At 38.9% G+C, this 25,972-nt stretch overlaps 1 protein-coding gene across 3 annotated transcripts; it reads left to right on the top strand.

The window, feature by feature from the left end:
- Positions 1–510: 510 nt before the first annotated feature.
- Positions 511–23,644, top strand: TMEM237 (transmembrane protein 237). Of its 3 annotated transcripts, XM_027564393.1 has the most exons (14): positions 916–1,402; positions 2,681–2,712; positions 3,600–3,610; positions 4,520–4,576; positions 6,259–6,336; positions 6,495–6,632; positions 12,976–13,096; positions 14,024–14,181; positions 16,470–16,593; positions 16,876–17,067; positions 18,574–18,647; positions 19,295–19,388; positions 19,789–19,910; positions 21,954–23,642. In XM_027564393.1, exons 1-14 carry the CDS (start codon positions 1,385–1,387, stop codon positions 22,013–22,015), a joined length of 1,281 nt encoding a protein of 426 aa, XP_027420194.1. In that variant the 5' UTR covers positions 916–1,384; the 3' UTR covers positions 22,016–23,642. The 3 variants fall into 3 exon arrangements, with proteins under 3 accessions (XP_027420197.1, XP_027420194.1, XP_027420207.1); XM_027564396.1 differs by lacking the exons at positions 916–1,402; positions 6,259–6,336 and adding an exon at positions 511–644; XM_027564406.1 differs by lacking the exon at positions 6,259–6,336 and having other exon boundaries at positions 918–1,402; positions 21,954–23,644.
- Positions 23,645–25,972: the final 2,328 nt, after the last annotated feature.

The following is a 25,972-nucleotide window of genomic DNA, read 5'->3' as shown; positions in this document are numbered from 1 at the left end:
CAAGGGACTCTCAAGAGTCTTCTTTAACACCATAGTTCAAAAGCATCAATTCTTTGGTGCTCAGCCTTCTTTTATGGTCCAGCTCTCACATCCATCCATACAGGACTACAGGATCATTCCCTAACTTTCCCCATATCCGATCTGCTCTTTCTTAACTTGAGCAAACTGAGTGTATGCTTCAAAATATTCGTAGTTTTTTATTTAAAGTGACCATTATTTTTCTCAGAAACCCAACCAAACAAAACGAAGAAAACTGTCATTTTAAAACACTTATGTGAGCTCAGATTTTATGTCGTGCGTCTTTGGATGGAGGGTAAGCAACTGGAGAAAATCTGAGAATTGCCTGTTTCAACACACACTCACTCATACCCGAACCTAAACATTAGGTCTGGTGGCTAAACGCTTGCGTCTCTCAACCCCGAAGCCTCGGAACGCGAAGGCTGCCAAAGCGGAGGCGGGCGGAGACCTGGCCCGGGGGCGGCGGCCTAGTCCGGCTCCGCAGAGCCCCCGCCTTCCGCTGGTCCCGAAGGCTGCAGGGTTGCGGGGAACCAGGCTCCCGCCGGCAGCACTTGCGCCGAGGGAGCCCAGGCGGGCACAACGCCATGAGGGCCGACTCCAGGCTCGGGGTGGAAGAGGACCACCGGGTGAGCGGTGAAGGGCTTGTCAGCCGCTGCCTTAACGCGGCCGCAGCCTCTGGGGCGGGGCCGATACCGACCTGCTGGAGACAAGAAGGGGCGAACCCCAGTCTGGAAGCTCGCGCCTCCGCCCCTTCGGTGGTCACAGGAGAGGGATTGGGAGCGGGGGCTAGAAGTTCTTCCCAGGGCCGGACCCGAACTCCAAAAGCCGGGCGGAGAGCCAGGCGTGAAGTTTCCGGGGGGCCGGGGGTGGGGGTGGGGGGTCTGAGTGAGGGTGTTGCCATGACGACGCCTCACTCGCTTAGACCCCGCCCCTGCGGGTGCGGGGGTTGCCAGCCAGGCCCTTATCGACTCCTCCCAGGGAGCGTTTTAGCTGCCCAGGAAAGAGATTTGTTTGCCAGCAGGGACTTTTAATCCTGGTCTTCTCTCGAACAAATCACTGCAACCACTTGGGAGACCACGGGGAAAATCGTGATTGCTACTGCGCATCCGCCGGAGTCTCCCCTCCCGGGGTTCCGACTCCAACGCCCGCCGCAAGTGTAGCCCGGAAAAGCCACACCGGGTCTCTGTGCTCCCCCTCGCTCCCACCCTGCTGCGTGGAGGCTGGGGATCAGAACGACCTGTGCGGCGCAGCTTGATGACGCATTGCGCCTGCGCGCGCGGCAGCGAGGCGGGTGTGAACCCCGGCGGGGTGTGAGTTACCCGCGCCTGGGAGCCGGCAGCCGCCGGAGAGCCAAGCTTTAGACGCAATGGGGAAGAAGCAGGTGGTAAGCGAGCCTTAGTTACTTTCAGTTCAGATGAGACTTTCTACTTTTGAGGAACATAGAGGTTGAGTTTCTGGATGGATGACACGTCATTTTTGCGGGACTTTTGAAATGAGTTGTCGTCTGAACTGAGTCTTTGGTTAGCATCTTTAGAACAATACCGTTTTGTAGACTGATGGAACAGTACCCATCCTTTGCCAGTTCAGTTTTGGCTACTGGATAGTGCTAAGACAGCCGGCGATGTCTTAGTCTTGTAGCATTTTTATTAACACACTTTTTTGAACGAATGGATAGCTGAATGGGACAGTTGTGGAACAAGCAATGAGTTGTTTAAAATTTAACCCTTCAAAATCAATGTCTTCTGCAAGCAACTTGAGATACTTGGAATATTAAACTGATTACTAGACATATTTGTTAGTATTTTATTTTGAAAGATTCCAGAGTGCTACTTACTGTAATTTCTGTGACCTGCAAGCACTTCTTAAAACGTGTGTTATTTTATATTGGCCTATAGCCAATTAATGTTGTGAACACTTTTCTTGTTCATGTAAAGTAGAAAATTTATAGTACATTTAGAATTTTTTTCTTTCTGCCCTAAATTGGGTGTTTCACATTGTATTCAGAGTATATTTTTTAAAAGGTTACTGTGTTGTGTTAGTAACATTTTTAAAATGTTACTATATAAATGTTAGTATTTTACTCTGTGACTTAAAACCTCCATTGGCTTCCCATTGAATTAAAGCAAAATCTCAGTTCTTTCTGTTGGTCTTCCTAATTAATTTTCCCATGCCTTGATAATGGTGCTTCACCTTTATTGGCCTTCTTTTATCTGAAACTCTCCAAGCCCAACCTCCAGTAAAATATTTTGTATTTGCTCCCCTTTGGCTCCTTTCTTATTCAGGTCTCAGTTCAAATACCTCAGAGAGACTTTTCCTAACTAAAGCAGCATTCTTCATCATATATATAAAAATATATATGCCTAATGTTATCTTCTAATATTTAACCATTAGGATGTACTTTGCATAAGGCAAGGATCTCTCGGTTCTGTTTATTAATGTATCTCTAATGCTTAGAACAGTGCCTGGCCTGAAGATAGGAATATAGGAAGGAAGGAATTTTATGTGAAATTTAGAAGTGATAGAAAAAATTAAAATTGCCCATCTGATTCTCATCTGTATCTCTTGGGTTTCATTTGATGAACAGGGTTATCAAAAGTTTAAAATACGTGAAGTAAAGATGCTCCCAGGCCTTCACTTACAAGCAGTTTTCTTTTTCCCATAGCGTCCTCCACGAGCCCTTCCACCTGTGCCAAGGTAAAAATAATTTACAGTAATTTTATTATCTAGTTTTAAAAATGCAAAATAAACAAAGTGAAAAAATTTGACTAGTACCGTTGCACAATTCGAAGAAGGCAATGGCACCCCACTGCACTACTCTTGCTTGGAAAATCCCATGGACGGAGGAGCCTGGTAGGCTGCAATCCATGGGGTCGCTAAGAGTCGGACACGACTGAGCGACTTCATTTTCACTTTTCGCTTTCATGCATTGGAGAAGGAAATGGCAGCCCACTCCAGTGTTCTTGCCTGGAGAATCCCAGGGACGGGGGAGCCTGGTGGGCTGCCGTCTATGGGGTCGCACAGAGTCGGACACGACGGAAGTGACTTAGCATAGCATAGCATAGCATTGCACAATTATAATAATTCAGAAAAGACTTCCTCAAGCTTAAAGATGAAAAATCCTTGAATCATTAAGATAACAGTTGTAATTAAACATTCTGTTTCAAAGACTGAATGTCCACATATTCGTATACTGTGTCTGTTCTGAATGTTTTAGTGATTTGTTGATCAGAATTCTGATCCTCTTTTGTTTGTGAGAATAGTTTCCTCAGAGTTTAAGCTGATTTTAATCAGTGACAACATGAGAGTCCTTAATCTGTTTAACCCACTTTATTAATAGACAGGGAGTATGTATATGTAGGTTCAGAAAATATTGGGGTTATTTTGTTAGTCTTATTAAACAGCTTATTACTTATAAATAATAAGCTAGTTTGTAAATTAGCTTATTTTCTGTGAAAGCTAATTTTATTTTAAATTTGTAATGATATAAGTCAATTTACAATCTGACAGTTTAATAGATTTCTAATTAATAGAGTTTCTCTTTTTGTCTCTGTCCTGATTAAATTTGGTGGTGTCATGTAAAGTGCTATTCAAGGTGAGTTAGTTTTCTGTTAATGTAAAATTTTCTAAATACAGTATTTGATGTTTGAAAGTTAGTTTTTTCCCCCTTAATTTTCCCTTAAACTTGAATCTGAATAGTATATAATGTCACAATTTTTTAAATCATATTAATCTCCTATGACTGCCATTTTTAAAGGATGGCTGATACTATGTGACACTAGTTATGTGGTTGATATTTGACCTTAAAAGTTAAAAAACATTCATCCCTGAATGGAGTCACCTAGAATATAACTGTTGTCTTGCATATAGTTCTGTGATAGGGACTACATCTTCTTTTGTCTCATTTCATCAGGATAGACTGGGTTACATCACACTAACCCCCAAATCACAGTTACTTAATATCATAAGGGGTTTTTCTGGTTAATGCAAAGTCCATCATAGGAGCAATCCAGGAAAGTTACCTTCCTCTCCCTCTTCACTAATGATGCAGTGATCTCAGCTACTTCCATGCTGCAGTTCTACCATCTTAACGTGAGGCCCCCTCAGTTGCCACAGCAAGGGATGAGGAAGCTGGAGGGTTACTCACTGGCTCTTTCAATGTCTTGGCCCCCAAATGGCACAGAACACTTCTGCTCACAGCCTGGTCAGAACCAGTCATAGGCCCCAGTGCAAAGGGGCTGGGAAATGTAGGGGATCAGATGAATATTTGATGAGCCCACTTTCTGTCACAGTTTATAACTTTACTGACCAGCTGTGAGCTACCTGTATTACATTCTGGGCTTCCTTTAACTTTGTCAATTTCTCACCTTCTTCCCCTAATGTATAGAAGTTGACTGGACCCAGGGAAGAGAAGGGAAAGGTCTTCCCCACTAAAAGTTCCCTTTTGACTTTTCCATGCATTGACTTTTAGGCAGCCTTTTCTGGTGTTCTTTCTCTTTTATAGATGATATTCCACTTAGTCGTCCTAAGAAAAAGAAGCCCAGAACGAAAACCCCGCTTGGTAAGAAGTTGTTCTTTGTTCTGTGGGATCACAAGTTTTTCCAGGACCTCGGACATGATAAACATCACAGATCAGGGAGAGGCAAGGCCCTAACAGTCCCAAGTCACTGCTTTATTAAAGATAGGATCAAGTTCACTCTGAAGCAGTGGGATTCTTGATGGTAATGAGGGATAAGGCAATGGGCAGGCTGAGGAGTATCTAGAAACATTTGTGGAATAAAGGGTAGTGCTGCCCCCAATCTTAACTTCCACAACTTTCTTGGACTCTTTGAGGTCTTTTATCCCCAGATAACGTAAGTTGTCTTAAGCTGTGATCAGTTCCAGACCCTTGAACAAGATACTGGATTTAGAGACACAATCCCCTGGACCAGGGATTGAACCCATGTTCCCTGCATTGCGAGATAGGTTCTTAACCACTAGACCACCAGGGAAGCTCAAGCTTGCTTTTTGTATAGTAGTTTTAATGTATTTTTCCTGCTGCCATCTCCACTGGTTAGTCTAGCACCTTTCCTCCTCTCACCTGAGGTACGGGGGTTGCCTCCAACATTGCTCTGTACCTCTAGCTTCCTTCCACCCCACTTTGTCCTGTCCACCACTGCTGGATGAATGTCCTAAAGCTCATAGCTGGTCCTACCTTATACCTGGTTGGAAACTTATATTAGCTTATCATTGCCTAATAAATAGATGGTGGGTGTAAGAAAAGAGAAAAATGGAGATGGATGTATACAGAAAAATATACAGACATGGAACAAAAAGAAAAGAGGCAGAGAGACTTAGATTCACAAAGATACTCGCTGAAATACTAGGCTCTAAAAGTGTACTCACAATTAAGTACAGACATGTCTTACCTATGGACTTAAAAAGGTCACTGGTGAAGAATGTAATAAAGAGTGAGTTGTAGGAACAGAGGTATAGCTCTATCCCAGCTACCAACTATTTTTCTTGTGAAAAAGAAAAAAAAAATCAGTGCTCTTGACAAAGGGATGTATTGCTGGCTTTTATTAAAGTTGTTGTTCGATTAGGTTATTTCAAATTTTTCACTCCAACAGTTTGCAATTCTTCTACATAAAATAGTGGATGATGGGGAAGAAGAGATATTTCTATAACATGGATTGCTAGCAGTGAAACTGATGAAAGGACCTGTGCATTATTAATATGTTTCTACTAAATTGCCTTTAACAGAGCTTTAGTTATCTTCGTACCAGCAACAGAGTTTGAGTGTCACATTTGCTAAGGAACGCTGGAAAATATCAACTTAAAAATTTTTTTTTTGTTAACCTAGTGGACAAAAAGTAGCTTATTTTAGTTTCTATTTCATTGAACACTATTGATAATACCAAGATACTGATAGATCTGTTCATTTGTTCACTCATTTGTATTCTTTTGTGAAGAAACTGGCAAGGGAATGTATGAAGCAGAATTCAGATCTGCCAAAATGTGTCAAAATCTGTTCAAAGATTTAATGAGGGGAGAGATTTATAAGTTCTCTGTTAACTCCAGTTATCCATGATGAATTTATCATGTGTTAATTTATAAATGAAGGACTAAACTGTTGATATTTAGAGGCTGATAATCCTCAAGGCATAAGAAAGTTCCCTATGGTGACAGTTTCTATCATGTTTTCACTTTTTTGAAAGTTCAGAAGCGATTTTCCTCCTCCCCATCTTTTGTTCTTCTTTCTAGTCCCCAGGTTTCTTTCTTCCTCAGTCTTCCTTGTTCCCTCATTTCTTTGTTTTTTCAACTTGAAGCCCAAAGTTACAGGTAAGTGGGGAGGAAATCAAGACTTGGGGCACAATTAGTTCTGTGAGAGAAGAGGATATTAGATAGGAAACGTTCCAGTTCCCCTTTCCCCATATTTTTGAGAGCTGGTAGTCTCTGCTCAAGTTATCCCCATTTCCCCCTACTCTGTATCTCTGTAGCTAGTGCTTCTTCGGAAGGTCTTGTTCAGACTGCTGTTCACAGGCCACCTGAGGGCAGCGAGCCACCAACCAAAGACTCCATAGAACATCAAGAAGCTCCTGTTCAACGGAGGCAGAAGAAAACAAGGCTACCTCTTGGTATGTAAAGAAACCAAGGTTAGGTTGTGACAACAGTTGTGGTTTGAGGGATATGATTAAAAACCTGTCTATTTCTATTTTTCCCCACTCATATCCAGTTTTTGTTTGTTTGTTTGTTTGTTTTTGCTTAAAATTTTTATTGCTAGGGTAACTCCAGAGGGTTAAGTCAGGAATATTTAACAGGATCTCTTTTGATTGTGAAGTGAAGTGAAAGTTGCTTAGTGGTGTCCGACTCCTTGTGACCCCATGGACTATCCAGTCCATGGAATTCTCCAGATCAGATACTAGAGTGGGTAGCCTATCCCTTCTCCAGGGGATCTTCCCAACCCAGGTATCGAATTGGGGTCTCCTGCATTGCAGGCAGATTCTTTACCAACTGAGCTGAAAAGTGAAAGTGAAGTTGCTCAGTTGTGTCCGGCTCTTCGCAACCCCATGGACTGTAGCCTATCAGGCTTCTCCATCCATGGGATTTTCCAGGCAAGAGTACTGGAGTGGGTTGCCATTTCTTTCTCCAGGGGATCTTCCCAACCCGGGGATCAAACCTGGGTCTCCCACATTGCAAGCAGATGCTTTTACCCTCTGAGCCATCAGGGAAGCCACCACCAACTGAGCTATGAGGGAATATATGTACAGATTATGAGAGAAGGGATGCAATTTCAGAAGCAAAATAGAAAGTTTAGATCTCGGCATGCCTTCCAATGGACAATGGGCATTTAGTCTCTTGACAGTTCTGGAGGCTAGAAGTCCAAAATCAAGGTGTCCACAGGGCCATGTTTCCTCCAAAGTTTGTAGGAAAGAATCTACCCTAGCCTCTTCCAGATTCTGGTGGTTGTTTGTAGTTCTTGGCATTCCTTGGCTTGTAACAGCATAACTCCATTCTGTGCCCCCATCTTCACATTTTTCCCTGTGTTTCTGTGTCCAACTTTGGCTTTTCTTATAAGGACACCAGCCATTGAATTTAGGGCCCATCCTAATCCAGCATAACCTCATATTAACTTGATCACATCTGCAAAGACCCTATTTCTAAAGTCTCATTCACAGGTATTGGGGATTAGGACTTGCGTATATCTTTCAGGAGAGACAATTCAATCCAGAACATATGTACATACACACACATACAGTAAAAAGAATGGAAGGATATAGCAAAGTGTCAACAGTGGTAAGATTTTTAGAAGGCAGAATTAGGGATGATTTTTAAAAATTTTCTTTCTTTATGTTTACTAAATTTTCATATATTGTATGTGTAACTTTTATAATAATTAGAAAATGACAATAGATTTTATTAGAGTAAAAAAAAGGAAGGAACAAAGATTGTAAGATTAGCTTTCTCCCATTAACATTAGCCCCAATGAATGTTTAATTACAAAATAGTTCCCAAGACTATTTCTTTGTTTTCTTAGAAAACAATAGATTCTTATTAGATGAAGAGATTACAGGAGTAGAGAGCAGGAACTAGAAAAGCCAGGAGAATGGAACACAGTTTTGAGAGGCAAGTTGAAGTGGGATACCACAGTGCCGGGGGGCAGTAAGAGGAGAAGTAGAGGGCAGAAGAGAGAAAAAGAGACAGAAATGATCCTCAGACAGTTTTACCAACAGTTTATTTCCTTTGATTTATTTTTATTTTTTTTAATTTAATTTAATTTTATTTTTAAACTTTACATAATTGTATTAGTTTTGCCAAATATCAAAATGAATCCGCCACAGGTATACATGTGTTCCCCATCCTGAACCCTCCTCCCTCCTCCCTCCCCTACCATCCCTCTGGGTCGTCCCAGTGCACTAGCCCCAAGCATCCAGTATCGTGCATCGAACCTGGACTGGCATCTCGTTTCTTACATGATATTTTACATGTTTCAATGTCATTCTCCCAAATCTTCCCACCCTCTCCCTCTCCCACAGAGTCCATAAGACTGTTCTATACATCAGTGTCTCTTTTGCTGTCTCGTACACCGGGTTATTGTTACCATCTTTCTAAATTCCATATATATGCGTTGTATACTGTATTTATGTTTTTCCTTCTGGCTTACTTCACTCTGTATAATAGGCTCCAGTTTCATCCACCTCATTAGAACTGATTCAAATGTATTCTTTTTAATGACTGAGTAATACTCCATTGTGTATATGTTTATAATAGCCAGGACATGGAAGCAACCTAGATGTCCATCAGCAGATGAATGGATAAGAAAGCTGTGGTACATATAAAACTACTGTCTCAGTAATTCAGTTAGGGTACAAAGTTGAAAATCAAGATGGATACCATAATACCTAGCTTTATAATTCAGGAGCAAATTTATTTATAGAAGTGATAGTTTTTAGAAAATTAAGATCCCAACTAAGTCCTGGGCCAAAGAGTACCTTTACTGCCATTCTAGAATGCACCTGCCACGACAGGCCTAGCTTCCCACATGTTTGTTTCATTTTTATTTTGTCCAGCACATCTGTGGTTGCCTGTACTGCTTCTATTTCCAGCCCAGGCTGTAAGTGCTTTTAAAAATAGATTTCTAGGGTCTTTGTGGGCATTCCAGGGAGCCATTTCCTGTATTTCCAGATAGGAAGAGTTGCTAGTGGGTTAGAAGGCTCTATTGACTTGCCTGAATTTAATGCTTTGTGTTTAGAAAAGAGTTAACTCAGCAGGACTGGACAGGCCTACTTGCTGTAGGGCCGCTTGACTGGAATCTGGGAACTTGGCAGGTAAACAGTTTTCTTAGTTCAGTTCAGTTGCTCAGTTGTGTCCGACTCTTTGAAACCTGATGGACTGCAGCACGCCAGGCTTCCCTGTCCATCTCCAACTCCCAGAGCTTACTCAAACTCATGTCCACCAAGTCAGTGATGCCATCCAACCATCTCATCCTCTGTCATCCCCTTCTCCTCCAGCATCAGGGCCTTTAATCTTTCCCAGCATCAGGGTCTTTTCAAATGAGTCAATTCTTCACATCAGGTGGCCAAAGTATTGGAGTTTCAGGTTCAGCATCAGTCCTTCCAATGAATATTCAGGACTGATTTCCTTTAGGATGGACTGGTTGGATCTCCTTTCAGTCCAAGCGACTCTCAAGAGTCTTCTCCAATACCACAGTTCAAAAGCATCAATTCTTTGGTGTTCAGCTTTCTTTATAGTTCAATTCTCACATCCATACATGACTACTGGAAAAATCATAGCTTTGACTAAACGGACTTTTGTTGGCAAAGTAATGTCTCTGCTTTTTAATATGCTGTCTAGGTTGGTCATAACTTTTCTCCCAAGGAGCAAACATCTTTTAATTTCATGGCTGCAGTCACCATCTGCAGTGATTTTGGAGCCCCCAAAAATAAAGTCTGTCACTGTTTCCATTATTTCCCCATTTGCCATGCCATGAAGCAATGGACATGAGTCTGAGTGAACTCCGGGAGTTGGTGATGGACAGGGAGGCCTGGCGTGCTGCGATTCATGGGGTCGTAAAGAGTCGGACACGACTGAGCAACTGATCTGATCTGATCTGATCTGAAGTGATGGGACCGGATGCCATGATCTTAGTTTTCTGAATGTTGAGCTTTAAGCCAACCTTTTCACTCTCCTCTTCACTTAAATCAAGAGGCTCTTTAGTTCTTCTTCACTTTCTGCCATAAGGGTGGTATGATCTGCATATCTGAGGTTATTGATATTTCTCCCGGCAATCTTGATTCCAGCTTGTGCTTCATCTAGCCTGGCATTTCTCATGATGTACTCTGCATATAAGTTAAATAGGCAGAGTGACAGTATGCAGATTTGACATACTCCTTGCTCAATTTGGAACCAGTCTGTTGTTCCATGTCCAGTTCTAACTGTTGCTTCTTGACCTGCATACGTATTTCTCAAGAGGCAGGTCAGGTGGTCTGGTATTCCCATCTCTTTCAGAATTTTCCATAGTTTGTTGTGATCCACACAGTCAAAGGCTTTGGCATAAAGCAGAATTAGATGTTTTTCTGGAACTCTCTTGCTTTTTTGATGATCTAGTGGATGTTGGCAATTTGATCTCTGGTTCCTCTGCCTTTTCTAAATCCAGCTTGAACATCTGGAAGTTCATGGTTCACGTACTGTTGAAGCCTGGCTTGCAGAATTTTGAGCATTACTTTACTAGTGTGTGAGATGAGTGTAATTGTGTGGTACTTTGAACATTGTTTGGCATTGCCTTTCTTTGGGATTGGAATGAAAATTGACTTTTTCCAGTCCTGTTGCCACTGCTGAGTTTTCCAAATTTGCTGACATATTGAATGCAGCCCTTTCATAATACCATCTTTCAGGATTTGAAATGGCTCAACTGGAATTCAATCACCTACTAGCTTTGTTCGTTGTGATGCTTCCTAAGGCCCACTTGACTTCACATTCCAGGATGTCTAGGTGAGTGATCACACCATCGTGATTATCTGGATCATGAAGATCTTTTTTGTATAGTTCTTCTGTGTATTCTTGCCACCTCTTCTTAATATCTTCTGCTTCTGTTAGGTCCATACCATTTGTGTCCTTTATTGTGCCCATCATTGCATGAAATATTCCCTTGGTATGTCCTAATTTTCTTGAAGAGATCTCTAGTCTTACCCATTCTATTGTTTTCCTCTATTCTTTACATTGATAACTGAGGAAGACTTTCTTATCTCTCCTTGCTATTCTTTGGAACTCTACCTTCAGATGCTTATATCTTTCTTTTTCTCCTTTGCTTTAGCTTCTCTTCTTTTCTCAGCTATTTGTAAGCCCTCATCAGACAACCATTTTGCCTTTTTGCATTTCTTTTTCTTGGGGATCGTCTTGATCAACGCCTCGTGTACAATGTCACGAACCTCAGTCTGTAGTTCTTTAGGCACTCTATCAGATCTATTCCCTTGAATCTATTTTTCACTTCCACTGTATAATCGTAAGGGATTTGATTTAGGTCATACCTGAATGGTCTAGTTGTTTTCCCTACTTTCTTCAGTTTATTGCCTGAATTTGGCAATAGGGAGTTCATGATCTGAGCCACAGTCAGCTCCTGGTCTTGTTTTTGCTGACTGTATAGAGCTTCTCCGTCTTGGCTGCAAAGAATATAATCAGTCTGATTTTGGTATTGACCATCTGGTCATGTCCATTTGTAGAGTCTTCTTGTGTGTTGTTGGAAGAAGATGTTGGCTATGACCAGTGTGTTCTCTTAGCAAAACTCTGTTAGCCTTTGACCTGCTTCGTTTTGTACTCCAAGGCCAAATTTGCCTGTTACTTCAGGTGTTTCTTGACTTCCTACTTTTGCATTCCAGGCCCATATAATGAAAAGGACATCTCTTTTGGGTGTTAGTTCTAAAAGGTCTTGTAGATATTCATAGAACCGTTCAACTTCAGCTTCTTCAGCATTGCTGGTTGGGGCATAGACTTGGATTACTGTGATATTGAATGATTTGCCTTGGAAACGAATAGAGATAATTCCATCGTTTTTGAGATTGCATTCAGATACTGCATTTTGGACTCTTTTGTTGACCATGATGGCTATTCCTTTTCTTTTAAGGGATTCCTGCCCACAGTAGTAGATATAATGGTCATCTGAGTTAAATTCACCCATTTCAGTCTGTTTTAGATCACGATTCCTAAAATGTCAATGTTCACTCTTGCCATCTCCTGTTTGACCACTTCCAATTTACCTTGATTCATGAACCTAACATTCCAGCTTCCTATGCAACAGTTGTCTACACTGATACAAAGCTTTCTCTATAAACTGTCAGGATGGCTCACTGTGCACTTATGCAAACAGTGAGATTTATGCTGAGCACCTGCTTTTCTTCTGGGAGTCTAGAATTTTGGTATGTGTTTGGCAGGAGGTACCTCTGTGATCACTCCCCAGTAAAATTCCTGGCTGCTAAGTGACTGATGAGCTTCCCTGGAAAGAGCAAGGAACATGTATATCATCACAACTTGTTGCTGGAAGAGTTAGCACCATCCTGTGTGACTTCACTGATAGAGGACTCTTGGAAACTTGGACTTGGTTTCTTTGGGACTTTGTTCCATGAGCTTTTTCCTTCTTCTGATTTTTGTGTCTTTTTCCTGTAATAAACCATAACTGTGAGTGTAAATGACTTGTGAGTCCATTGAGAGAATCATAGAACTTGGAGGTAATCTTGGAGCTCTGACATACCCTCAATGTTGGATGACTTAATTTTTCTTTTTTCATGTTGTTTGGCATCATGATTTCAAATTTTCTGTTGAATGTTTAGAGGTGTAAAATTTTAAAAATTAAAGATTAATAAGGTGGTGAAAAAAATTGGGGGCCAATTAGAATTCTTAAAGTTCTTTTGTCTTACAGAAATCTTACATGCTACTTTTCTTTTTTGCATCATAGTTATTTAAAAACTTAATCTGCTTTATTTTCAGAATTGGAGACTACCTTGACCCAGAAGAAGACAGCTAGTCCATCTTTATTACCAAATGAAAATGGTATCAATGTGGAGCCAGATGAGGAGCCAGTTATTCAGAAACCTCGAAGGAAGACGAAGTAAGGATTTATTTGTCCTTCTAAATATTCTGCAGATATACCCTGATGCTTAATTTGGAGCTCCCAAAAAGCAGCTTCTAAGTCTTATTAAATGCTTGCAGTTGTGTTCTCTCGCATAAGTAGTATTACAAAGGTATTAGTTAAACTAATCTAAGAATAACTTTGAAAAGAGTAAGCCCACTGAGAAAAGTAAAATATTATATTTAAATAAATAAAATATTTAGGAGCTGTATCTAAAGAAGAGGAACACAAATAGAAGATTTTATATAAGTAGTAAAAACATTACCTATTAAAGATATTAAAAATTAAAGGTGATATCACTTTCATGCATTGGAGAAGGAAATGGCAACCCACTCCAGTGTTCTTGCTTGGAGAATCCCAGGGACAGGGGAGCCTGGTGGGCTGCCATCTATGGGGTTGCATAGAGTTGGACATGCCTAAATTGACTTAGCAGTAGCAGTATAATAAGGTAGGCTATTATTTATTTTCTCATATTAATAGAATTAAAATTATGATTATTCTAACAATACATAAAATGTTTATTTCATAGGAAATTAAGTCCCAGGTAAGATAGAATGGTAGACTCTAAAGGAGTATACTGGAAGTTATATAACGTTGTTGTTCATATTTGGAAATGACTCTACAACATAGTGATCAGTATCTATATAGAATCATATACTTTTAAGTCTATAAAGAACCTTTCAAATCTAGTTCAGTCACTTCATTTTCCAGATGAGAAAACTGAGGTCCACAGAAATGTAAGTGACTTGCTGTACATAACAGTTAATAACTGATCCATTTGAGTAAAAACCAAATTTCCTGACTCCAAATCCAGGGTTCTTTCCATTAGACTCACAAGAACCTCCTTATTTGGGTCTATAAAAGGTCAGAAATCATCCATTTTTCTTACATTCTCCTTGATTACAGGAAAACCCAGCCAGCGGAATTACATTATGCCAATGAACTAGGAGTTGAAGATGAAGACATAATTACTGACGAGCAAAGTAGTCCAGAACAACAGTCTGTATTCACTGCACCCACGGGCATTAGCCAGCCTGTAGGCAAAGTGTTTGTGGAAAAAAGCAGTAAGTAGGTCCTTATTTTGGAACATGAACCCTTTAAGAATTATACAAGGATATCCTTTGACCTAGGAATTATACTTCTGGAAATCTGAATTAAGGAAATAAGTAAAAATGTGGATAAAAATTTATACATAAAGCTAATCATCATATTGTTATTAATGAGAGCAAAAAACTGGAAAAACATAAAGCTAATCATATTGTTATTAATGAGAGCAAAAATCTGGAAAAAACCATCATATTATTAATGAGATCAAAAAACAAGGGGAGTGATTTCAGACAGTTTATGGCATATCTATACAATGAAATCTTCTGCACCACTAAAAATAATGTTTAGGGAGAACTTTTCACTTCATGTTAAGATGCTAATGAAAAGCAAACATACATACTTGTAGTTAGATTTGAACTATAGAGAAATGCATAGGACAAAAGACTAGAAGAAAATATGCTAAAATGTTAATGCTGGTTGTTTCTAGGTTATGAGATGATTGGTAATTTAAAAAACCTCCCTCTCCCCCCACCCATTTCTTTATTCTCTGTTGTACTTTTACCAGTTTTCTGCAATTGGTAGTGATATTGGTGGTGGAGCAAGTAATGATATAAATACTATCATTAAAAATAAATAAGAGAAAATACATGAGAGTATTGCCATATTAAATGAGGAATACAACATTATAGCTATATTTTCTTTTAGAAAAATAGTTCTGACATTGTATATAGCACACATTGGTTATAACACTACATCTGTGGTGTTTAAGAAAAACCTACTGAAAGCATGATCAGAACCATATATTAGTCCCATGGATATGCTGTGAACATGCAGCCTAAAGAACTCATCTAAAACATAAACGTTAACCCTTAAAATTTACAACTTAGATTTTGCGTAAATTGTTTTAGAATTCTGATTCCTTAAGAGCCCACTTAAGGGATCTTGGCTTTGTTGGCCAGTGAGAAACCTGTGACCCAGAGAGGCGGACTCACCCAGGGTCTCACAGTTGATTAGTACAGAATAGGGACTCGAACCAAAGTTTTATGACTTCTAGTTAAGGGCTGTTGGAGGAGCCTGGCAGGCTGCAGTCCATGGGGTTGCAGACACGACTGAGCATGCACGCAGCAAGCAGCAGGACTAGTATACCGTGTGGCCATTTAATTTGCTTCAGTCTATTTTCAAGCACTGGAGGGCCTGATGTTGAAGCTGAAACTCCAATACTTTGGCCATCTGATGCGGAGAGCTGACTTATTTGAAAAGACCCTGATGCTGGGAAAGATTGAGGGCAGGAGGAGAAGGGGATGACAGGATGAGACGGTTGGATGGCATCACCAACACAATGGACATGGGTTTGAGTGGACTCTGGGAGTTGGTGATGGACAGGGAGGCTTGGTGTGCTGGCCTCATGGGGTCGCAGAGTCGGACACGACTGAATGACTGAATGAACTGAACTGATTTTCAAGCAATATCACTCAATCCTCATTTTTATTCTTGCTTCCTGTAGCACAGAAACTTCCCTTAGTAAAGTAACTGACCATGAAATGTACCAGTGATTTGCCCAGCAGTTGCTTTTTCTTTGGGAACATTAGGTATCCCACTTTTGTCTTTCCTTCTCCAAAGTGTCTGACAGCCAGGTTTTTCAAAGATAATGGAACCTTTCCAGTTTCCTGAGGTCCATTTGTAGATTGGCTGATGAATGAGAAGGAGCCTCCTTGTGTGCAGTAGAAGCATAAAGCTCTGCTCACAGTATTGAGTTCTGACCTTTGAACTGATGGTTTCCATGGGAATCTTAAGACCAGTGTATGAAACAATCTGTTTCTTTTCTGTCACCACAGAACACCATACTACATATGCTGGCATCTTTGCCTGAGAAATTTGAAGTGTTTTCAAATATTGACTTACCTTTATAGTGGTAGGATTTACACTTTGATACTTGTAAAAATCTCTAAATTAGAATGTTTTAGACTATATCATGTTAAAGGTTTCCAGACTTCATTCTGAATTACAAGTTCATTGTATTTCATTAAATACATTGATTTCCAAGACTGCTACTTTAACATCTGTTTTGGGTTGAGAAGAAATTACATGGACATCATTTACTTCTCTTCAAGATTAAAACATTGTATGTTTTTAGCAACTGAGAGAAAAGAGGCTTCTGAAATAGGAGCCGAATCAGGGAGAATTTTAAGACAAGAAAACTGTAAAATTTCAGTCTCAACCTGAGGGTTCTTAAATGTGGAATAACAAGAAAGATCACCAGGGTTCTCTGTTGTGAGTTGTTTTTAATTGTGTGTTGTGTTCTTAGGGCGATTCCAGGCTGCTGATCGTGCAGAGTTGATTAAGACCACAGAAAAGATCGATGTGTCAATGGACATGAAACCTTCCTGGACGACCAGAGATGTTGCACTGTTGGTGCATCGGGCTTTCCGGTGACTGATTTTGTTGGACTTTTCTAAAGACTAATGTTCCACAATTTTTTTTTTTTAAGAATTGATTGTTCAATAATGTTAAAAAATTGACAGCTTAAAATGGTGGGTGGATATAGTTTTCAAACATTCAATTAGATTTAAATGATCTGCCTGTTAGTATAGAGAAAAGAAAAGCTTGTTTCTGTGAAATGTTGAACTTTATTCTTACACATGAAGAGATTTGAAGAATGAGCTTTTTGCTTTAGTCTTTCGTGTATGTTAACAAAACCGTTTTCCATTCAGGATGATTGGTGTCTTCTCCCATGGCTTCCTGGCTGGCTGTGCTGTGTGGAACATTGTTGTGATCTATGTTCTGGCAGGAGATGAGCTTTCTGACCTCTCAAACCTTCTGCAACAATACAAGACATTAGCATATCCATTCCAGAGTCTTCTCTACTTGCTTTTGGCTCTGAGTACAGTTTCAGCCTTTGACAGGTAAGACTGTTGTGACTGTAGGCCCCTCTAACTTTCTTCGGAAGGAAGTGTTGAGCAAAATGTGTCCCTGACAAACTATGACATTTTCAAAATAGAATTACAGGATATTAATATTATTTTGACTTTTTAAAGAGCCATTCTGTTTCTGTTCTTTTTGAGGGGAGGAGATGGGACAATTGTGAGCAAAAACATACCCCAAAGTCTTAACCCGTTCCAGCATCAACTCTAAATCCAAAATTTCATCCAAATATAATCAACTCAAAAAGTCCCAAACATACACACTGCTGTATCTATAACCAACAGGGACCTATTGTATAGACCCTGGAACTTTGCACAGTGTTATGTGGCAGCCTGGATGGGAGGGGGGTTTGGGGGAGGATGGATACATGTATATGTATGGCTGGGTCCCTTCTCTATTCACCTGAAACTATCACAACATTATTAATTGGCTATACTGCTGTACAAATGGAGACGGCAATGGCACCCCACTCCAGTACTCTTGCCTGGAAAATCCCATGGACGGAGGAGCCTGGTGGGCTACAGTCCATGGGGTTGCGAAGAGTCGTACACGACTGAGCGACTTCACTTTCACTTTTCACTTTTGTGCATTGGAGAAGGAAATGGCAACCCACTCCAGTGTTCTTGCTTGGAGAATCCCAGGGACGGGGGAGCCTGGTGGGCTGCCGTCTACGGGGTCGCACAGAGTCGGACACGACTGAAGCGACTTAGCAGCAGCAGCAGCAGCAGCAGGACTGCTGTAACAAAAGTACCACAAACTGGGTGGCTTGAAACAACAGGAATGTGTTCTCTCACAGTTTTGGAATCTGAAAGTCTAAAACCAAGTTGTTGGCAATGTTGGTTCCATTTTAGAGGGATCCATGGAGAGTCTATTCTTGCCTGTTTCTTAGCTTCCAGTGGTTTCTGGCAGTCCTTGGTGTTCCTTGGCTTGTAGATGCATTACTCTAGCCTCTCCCTCAATTATCAGATGACAGTCTTACCTGTGTGTTCATGGATCTGTGTCTCTTCTTATAAAGACACCAGTCTTATTGGATTAGGCCCCTTGTAATGGCCTCATCTTAAGTTGACTGCATCAGTAAAGATTCTATTTCCAAATAGGGTCACATTCACAGGTTCCAGGGTTTAGAAGTTCAATATGTCTTTTTAGGAACACAATTTAACCCACTAAGAAAACAACAGCTTGTCACTCAATATGAGTAATAAAAGGAAGTAGAATCTAATGAAATAGCTGATCAAATTTGTTTCTTCTTAATGCTAAAGGAATAATGACTAAAATAGTCTTTTAGTTAAATGTTTTATGTGGCCTTTGTAAATAAGATTCTTTTGTATGTGTTAAGTATAAACTGTAGCTACTTAAAGCTTCATACTAGACAGTACATGTGGTAGCATTAAAATAGAGAAGAAACTGTTGCCTAGAGACTACAGTTTTGTACAGTTTTGTAATATGTTTACAACTACACTGTGACAAGAGGCTTTTGTATTTTCTAGGATTGACTTTGCTAAAACGTCAGTAGCAATCCGAAATTTTCTTGCTCTGGATCCAAGAGCTTTAGCATCTTTCTGTAAGTAAATAATTTGATAACTGTGTAAATTTGAATCAGAAAAAAAGTATAATTTTATTTTTTAAATGATTTTATATTATTGCTACTTCTAAACATTTCATATCAATATTCAGTGGAATTTGTAATTAAACTATGGTAGGTATAATTTTGATAGAATTATTTTTCAGTGGAGGTTTAGAATTATTTTTCAGTAGAGGTTATCTAACTTTTTAAAGTTTATTGTTCTGTATTACTTAATATTTAACTTTTGTGTTTTCTACTTGACATTAAACAAATAAGGCTGATAGGGCATTTTAGTAACAAATACTATTTTTTTTTACCTTTTTGGTAATTTGGAGTAAATTTTGTTCTAATTATGAGAATGTTAATAAAACTAATTTTAAGACCTTGAATCATTTAATTTCTTAAATGATCTTCTAGATTCTTGTCAGTCTAATGATAAAATAGTGAGTATCTAAAGACCCTTCTCTACCTATATTGAAAAATAATGTAAGACTATCCAGCCTATTGAAATTGACCAAATGAAAATTTTTTGTGTCATCATTTCCCAAAGCTCAGATTATTTTTGACCTTAAAGTTATTTATAAATTCCAAACAAACTGGGTTGTTAAAAGTACAGGATTAGTAATTCATTTGTCTTTTCTCAGTGTACTTTACTGCTCTTGTATTATCTCTGAGTCAACAAATGACGAGTGACAGAATCCACCTTTACACACCTTCTTCTGTTAACGGTAGCCTCTGGTAAGGATTCATAGTAGCACTTGTAATTGTTGATCGTAATAATAGAAACAGCGGGAGGAATGGTGCTATTCTTGTTTTTTCAAGATAGTAATGAGGGCCTTGTTTTTGTTTCTACAATTGTGGCCAAAAAAACCCCCTATTCCACTGGTTAATGGATAACTATTGTTATATACTCTTGCATTTTTAATGAAATGTTTTGTAAGCAATGTTTTAAATCTTTTAAGTTATGGTTTTAAAATTCTCATGATATATATAGTGTATTTCATAGGGAAGTTTTATTTTATGCTTGTTACTCCTCTAGATAAGGATGGCTAATTTTTTTTAAAATTTACAAAATAGATATATCTGGATATATGGATCACAATGAAGACATTTCTGATGAGTATTTCTGTACCTCTAGGGCAGAAGGAATTGAGGAGCAGGTTCTTCAGCCATGGATTGTGGTGAATCTGGTGGTGGCCGTTCTGGTTGGGTTATCTTGGCTTTTTTTGTCTTACAGGCCAGGCATGGATCTTAGTGAAGGTATTAAAGAAAAAAATAGTATAAGTACATCATAAAATCTTCTATAATGACTTCATAAATCTTCTTTTAATGGATATAGCATTATGTCATTTATACTTTATAGTATTATAACATTTCAATAACAAAGATGCATTTAAAATAACCCAAGAAGTATAACAATAAAGTGGTGAAACTGAATGCTGCAAAAAACAGAGGCGTGTGTAGGAGAGCTGGAGTCTTGGAGCACTTAATGAGGGTTTCCACATATTTTGGAGATATTTCTTTTCTTGGACCCTTTCAGGTATTTTATAGAAAGTCTTTGCTCTTCCTTTCTCTTAGTCTCTTTCTGATCAAAGTATCTCTTGCTGCTCAGTCACTAAGTCGTGTCTGACCCTTTGCGAACCTATAGACTATAGCCCTCCAGTCTCCTCTGTCCATGGGCTTTTCCCAGCAAGAGTACTGGAGTGGGTTGCCATTTCCTCCTCCAGGGGATCTTCCCGACCCAGGGATTGAACCTGCAGCTCCTGCTGTGCTTCCTGCATTGCAGGCAGATTCTTTACTGCTGAGCCTCTCGGGAAGCCCATAAATTTGAAATTAATCATATGCTTCATCTGTTAGCCTCTGCTAGACACATATTCAGGTGAATTTACCCTTACCTCCTCCTCTACCTGGCACAAATTCTTAACCCTTCATTGTCTAATGAAGTGTTTAGCAATCTTTAAAGTGCCCAGAGTAAAGTGAGATTTACTAATCTGTAGTCCTCAGACCCTTTTTGGAACACCTGAAGAAGGATCACATTTGTAAACTGCTCGTCTTTCAGCATTGCTCTGAGAACAGCTTAGTATTTGTATTGTAAGTTGTGTTTCCTGGTAGATGTTCCACAGTTTCACCCTTGAATCTCTTTGCTGTTTTCTGGACTTTGGCTATTATTTCATTCTTGATTTGTTAAACAAAGCATTTAACCACAATTCGATCAACTGATTACAGCCTGTGTCTCAGAAATCTTGAAACTGAGAATCTTTCCAACATTTCCATTTGTAAAAACCAAGACAAAAAATGTAATCTTGTGTGTTTTCATTCATGAATGTACCTTTTCTTGTGTTATTCACTAATTATTCCTTTTAGATATATTTAAAATATTTTAAAAAATCTTCTTAGGCTTTAGGTAGTTTGCAGTTTTTCTTTAACTTGGTGTAGTTTTTCATCATTCAAAGTTTTTTTTTCCATCTAATGTTTACATCAGGGGACTTTATTTTACTAAATTCCTAAGGTTTTCTTTTTTTAATATTTATTGGTATTTTAGTAAATTATGGGACTATGCTTAGTGATAGTTGAAATGTCGAAATGCCAGTTAATAACATTCTCCACTGGGATTGAAGCTAATTCAGCTGGCTTATGCAGTATTCAATCTTAATCATAAAGTATATGTTACTTATATTTCCAGAATCCTGCTCTCTTTTAGGGTTATGTGAGTCAAATAGCATTTCCATATGGACAAAAAAAAAAGGAAATATAAAATGGGAAGATAATTCTCACTTAAAGGGAGTTCATGGTGATTAAATGGGGTCACATATTTAAACTTTCCTGGCACACACCTAATCTTAGTTCCAGGTCCTCCTCTATGGCTGTGTCCTATATTTTAGCTTATCATGATCACTATAGAATTAGACTTCTTTAGCCGTTTAATGATCCTGGATTCTCTAAGTGTTTTAAACTTCCTGGTATGAGTTATTATATTGTCTCTATTGTATATATTTTATTTTTCAGGAGTTACAATGCATTAAAAACTTGTACATCTCAAAATGCAAAACTTGTATGTTTGTCAATAGCTCATCTTTTAAAACTCAGAGTTCACTATCAAGAAATCTTACTTGTACTCAAGTAAGAATTATATTATATGATATAATAAGAATTATATAAAGAATTTATAATAATAATTTATAACATAAAGAATTATAATTCTATAATATGTCAGTATTTTAAGACTGTTCATTAGTAAGTTATAAAACTTTTTGAGATGCTGGGAAATCATTTTAAGTATGATTTGTTCATTTTCTCTCCCAGAGTTGATGTTTTCCTCGGATGTGGAAGAATATCCTGATAAAGGAATCAAAGTCTCTTCATAGTGCCAACTCACCTTCTGAGTAATGACCTAGTATTTAGAATTTTTCCCATTCTTGTTTGTAAATGTATTTTTATATATGTACAGATGTATTTGGAATTGATTTTTGATATATAATACTGAAAAATGTCTCAGGATTATGGAAAATGTTAAAATTGTATCTGTAATTTATACCCAAACATTAATTTCTATAGCATTATCATCTTTATGATGAAGGAGATAATGAACTAGAAACCAACAGGTGAAAGTGTTTATTTCCTGTTTTTTCAGATTAGTTGCATTTATAATCATTATCTTTAAAAGCAGTAATACAATGCTTTTAAAAAAGCCATAACTTTAGTGTTACAAAATATCTATCAAGTTTAAACATAAGTTTAGAGAATAGAGAAGAAGTAGAGGAAAAGGACCTTCATTATTTATTTTTCATGTTTCCTGACTGAATAAATTGAAGTATGAATTTTGTCATTTTTGAAACTGGTTCAGTGGTTGTGTATCATGTAATAAGTAAAATGTAATTTAGCTTGAAAGATGGCTAATAAAAAGGAAATGTAACTTTCGTTTGAGAAGTTATATAATTGTAAAAGTTTATTTTTTTTTTAAGACCTATACCAGTAGTTCCCATATCTGGTTGCACATCAGAATCATATAGGGAGCTTTAAGAAACATATATGGCAAGAGAGAAGCCAAGCTGGCCAAGAGTTCGGGAGAGTAAAGGAGAGGCCTGTGAGCTTATTAAGTTAACACTCATTTGACCTCTGCAGACCTTTTCCCCTGCCTCTTTTTTTAAATGACAAGAAGTATGAGTCGAAATTCACCGTACCTGTTCCTGAGTTCTTTGTCAGAGAGATCTTTGACCTTCACGGAAATCCCACTCTTCAGGTGGGTCCTGCACTGGAAGAGATCTCTTCAGAGCTGTATCTATTGGTGCCTCAACTGACATGAGACTTAGAGCTCAAGACATTAAGGCTCACTGTGGGAAAAGATGTCTCAGAGTCTCTTGAGCACCTCAGTAAAACTGAGCCTGCCCTGATTAGCAACCCACTGAATGTTGTGGAATAGAAGAGGACTGATAAGTTGATGGTGGAGTTGGATGGCGCTGAGAATAGGTCTAAATTTGATACACATGCCAACTAGGAATATCTTGCTTGTCTATAAGGTATTCTCCAGCTGTCAGGAGCTGCTGAAAAGGGAATCCCCCTACTGTTACATGTATGTGTATGTCTATGTATATATTAAGTTCTATACAGTTTTATCAGTTGTGTATGTTTGTGTATCTACCAAGTCTAAAAGCTGTAAGAATCTCTCATGTTGCCCTTTTATAAACAGACAATATCCTTCCTACATCCTTTCCCTGTACCCCTAACCCCAAGCCCTGGCAATTACTAATGTCTTCTATTTCTTAAATCCTATAATTTCAATAATAAGTTGAATTATACAGTATATAATCTTTAGGGATTAGCTTTTTTTCTGCTCAGTGTATTCCCTGGAGATTTGCCCATGTTGTAAGGCCATAGTTCATCCCTTTTGATTGCAAAGTCACATTGCAAGTTATTGAAGTTTAACCATTTACCTGTCAAAGGACATCTGAGCTGATTCCACTTTTTTATTTATGAATAAAACTACTATGAAAATTTGTGTATAGGTTTTTGAATGAATGTGAGTTTTACAGATTTTATTTTCTTGGGCTCTAAAATCAATGCAGACAGAGACTGCAGCCACGAAATTAAAAAATGCTTGCTCCTTGGAAGAAAAGCTATGACAAACTTAGCCTATTAAAAAGCAGAGACATCACTTTGCCAACAAAGGTCCATATAGTTAAAGCTATGGTTTTTTCAGTAGTCATGTATGGATGTGAGATTTGGACCATAAAGAAGGCTGAGCACCAAAGACCTGATGCTTTTGAATTGGAGTGCTGACTCCAAGAGTGCTTGCAAGAGTCTTCTCACAAGGTCAAACCAGTCTATCGTGAAGGAAATCAATTGAGAACGTTCATTGGAAGGACTGATGCTGAAGTTGAAGCTCCAATACTTTAGCTACCTGGTGCAAAGAGCCAACTCATTGAAAAAGACCCTGATGCTGGGAAAGATTGAGGGCAGGAGGAGAAGGGGACAACAGAGGATAAGATGGTTGGATGGCATCACTGACTCAATGGACATGAGTTTGAGCAAACTCCAGGAGATAGTGAAGGACAGGGAAGTCTGGTGTGCTCCAGCCCATGGGGTCATAAAGAGTTGGACAAGACTTAGTAACTGAACAACAAAAACACCCAGGAGTACAACCACTGGGTTGTATGGTAGTTTTATGTTTAGTTTGTTAAGAAATTGCCAAACTCTTTTTCTAGGGTGACCATACCATTCTACACATTCCCATGACATTTTGTGTGTGTGTGTGTGTATGAAGAATCCAAATCAATTTTTTAAAATATCCCACCTATATTGTTATTTAATTTTTTCTCCTGAAAGTATCATCCACTTTGTATCTCCTGAATTTCCTATAGCCCAGAAGTTAGGGCTAGAGGTTTGGTTAGATTTAGGTTAGATTTTTGTTGCATCACATGAACCCTAAGGAAGTTGGAGTGTGCTGATGGACAGCAAGTCTCTTTGAACAGTCATTAAACACGACCCAAAATGACAGCAAACATGTCAAGGATGTTGAGCTATTGTGTGGTGAGCCCTGAAGAGTGAAAAGTGAGGATCAGGTTTTTACCTCCAAGAACTCTATTTTTTGAAATTAACAACTAATTCTAATAGTGTGAGCCCACTAATAGGAATTTGCCAAGTAGAAGCTTGGAGACAGCAGTTAATTCTGCTTTGGGGGTATGTGTATGGGGTTATAAAACTTAACTAAAGGCTAAACTCTGAGGTGACCGTTGAATAAAAGAAAACCTGATTCCATATAGAATAGACATAAGAAATGATCCTGAGGTGCTATAGAGCATTTTGGAGTCCCTTGTTTTCTGTATTAAAGAATTTTTTGTGGCCGATTAAAGAAACTCTGAACATTTCTGATTTCGTGTGTTTTAAAAGGTAAGCTGCATGAACACTGGGGCAGTGGGAAGGGTGGATAATGGTAGGCCAGGGACCCCTGCAGTAAAGCACTGCAGTCGTCTATGTGAGATACCCTAAATGAGGAGCCATAAAGAGGAACAGTCGGGTTCAAATATTTAGGATATGAATTAAAAACTGTCAAGTTTTAAGATTTTGTGGATATGACATTGCTACACGAAATGTGTTTGGAACATAGATGTCTGAGAAGGAAGATGAATGTTAATGTGTTGGGTTATGAATCTATGGGACAGTCGAGTAAAAGTATCCAAGTAGACTGTTAAAAATATAGCATCTGGAACTCAGGGGATAGTATTTGGAGGTGTATGGAGAAGAGAGAAGGTTTATGAGGGATTAAGGGGCAGGCTTGTTTAACTTATATGCAGAGTACATCATGAGAAACGCTGGACTGGAAGAAACAAGCTGGAATCAAGATTGCTGGGAGAAATAGCAATAACCTCAGATATGCAGATAACACCACCCTTATGGCAGAAAGTGAAGAGAAACTAAAAAGCCTCTTGATGAAAGTGAAAGAGGAGAGTGAAAAAGTTGGCTTAAAGCTCAACATTCAGAAAACGAAGATCATGGCATCTGGTCCCATCACTTCATGGGAAATAGGTGGGGAAACAGTGGAAACAGTGTCAGACTTTACTTTTTTGGGCTCCAAAATCAGTGTAGATGGTGACTGCAGCCATGATATTAAAAGACGCTTACTCCTTGGAAGGAAAGTTATGTCCAACCTAGATAGCATATTGAAAAGCAGAGACATTACTTTGCCAACAAAGGTCCGTCTAGTCAAGGCTATGGTTTTTCCTGTGGTCATGAATGGATGTAAGAGTTGGACTGTGAAGAAGGCTGAGTGCCGAAGAATTGATGGTTTTGAACTGTGGTGTTGGAGAAGACTCTTGAGAGTCCCT

Source organism: Bos indicus x Bos taurus, chromosome 2, assembly GCF_003369695.1.
Source record: "Bos indicus x Bos taurus breed Angus x Brahman F1 hybrid chromosome 2, Bos_hybrid_MaternalHap_v2.0, whole genome shotgun sequence".
Classification (NCBI taxonomy): domain Eukaryota; kingdom Metazoa; phylum Chordata; class Mammalia; order Artiodactyla; family Bovidae; genus Bos; species Bos indicus x Bos taurus.
This window is presented reverse-complemented; position numbering and strand designations above follow the sequence as displayed.

Bases quoted from the DNA above. Each gene is read 5' to 3' on its own strand.
- TMEM237 (XM_027564393.1), top strand. The intron at 6,337-6,494 runs GTAAGTGGGGAG...GTATCTCTGTAG, and splicing joins CTTGAAGCCCAAAGTTACAG to CTAGTGCTTCTTCGGAAGGT. The intron at 16,594-16,875 runs GTGACTGATTTT...TTTTCCATTCAG, and splicing joins TTGGTGCATCGGGCTTTCCG to GATGATTGGTGTCTTCTCCC.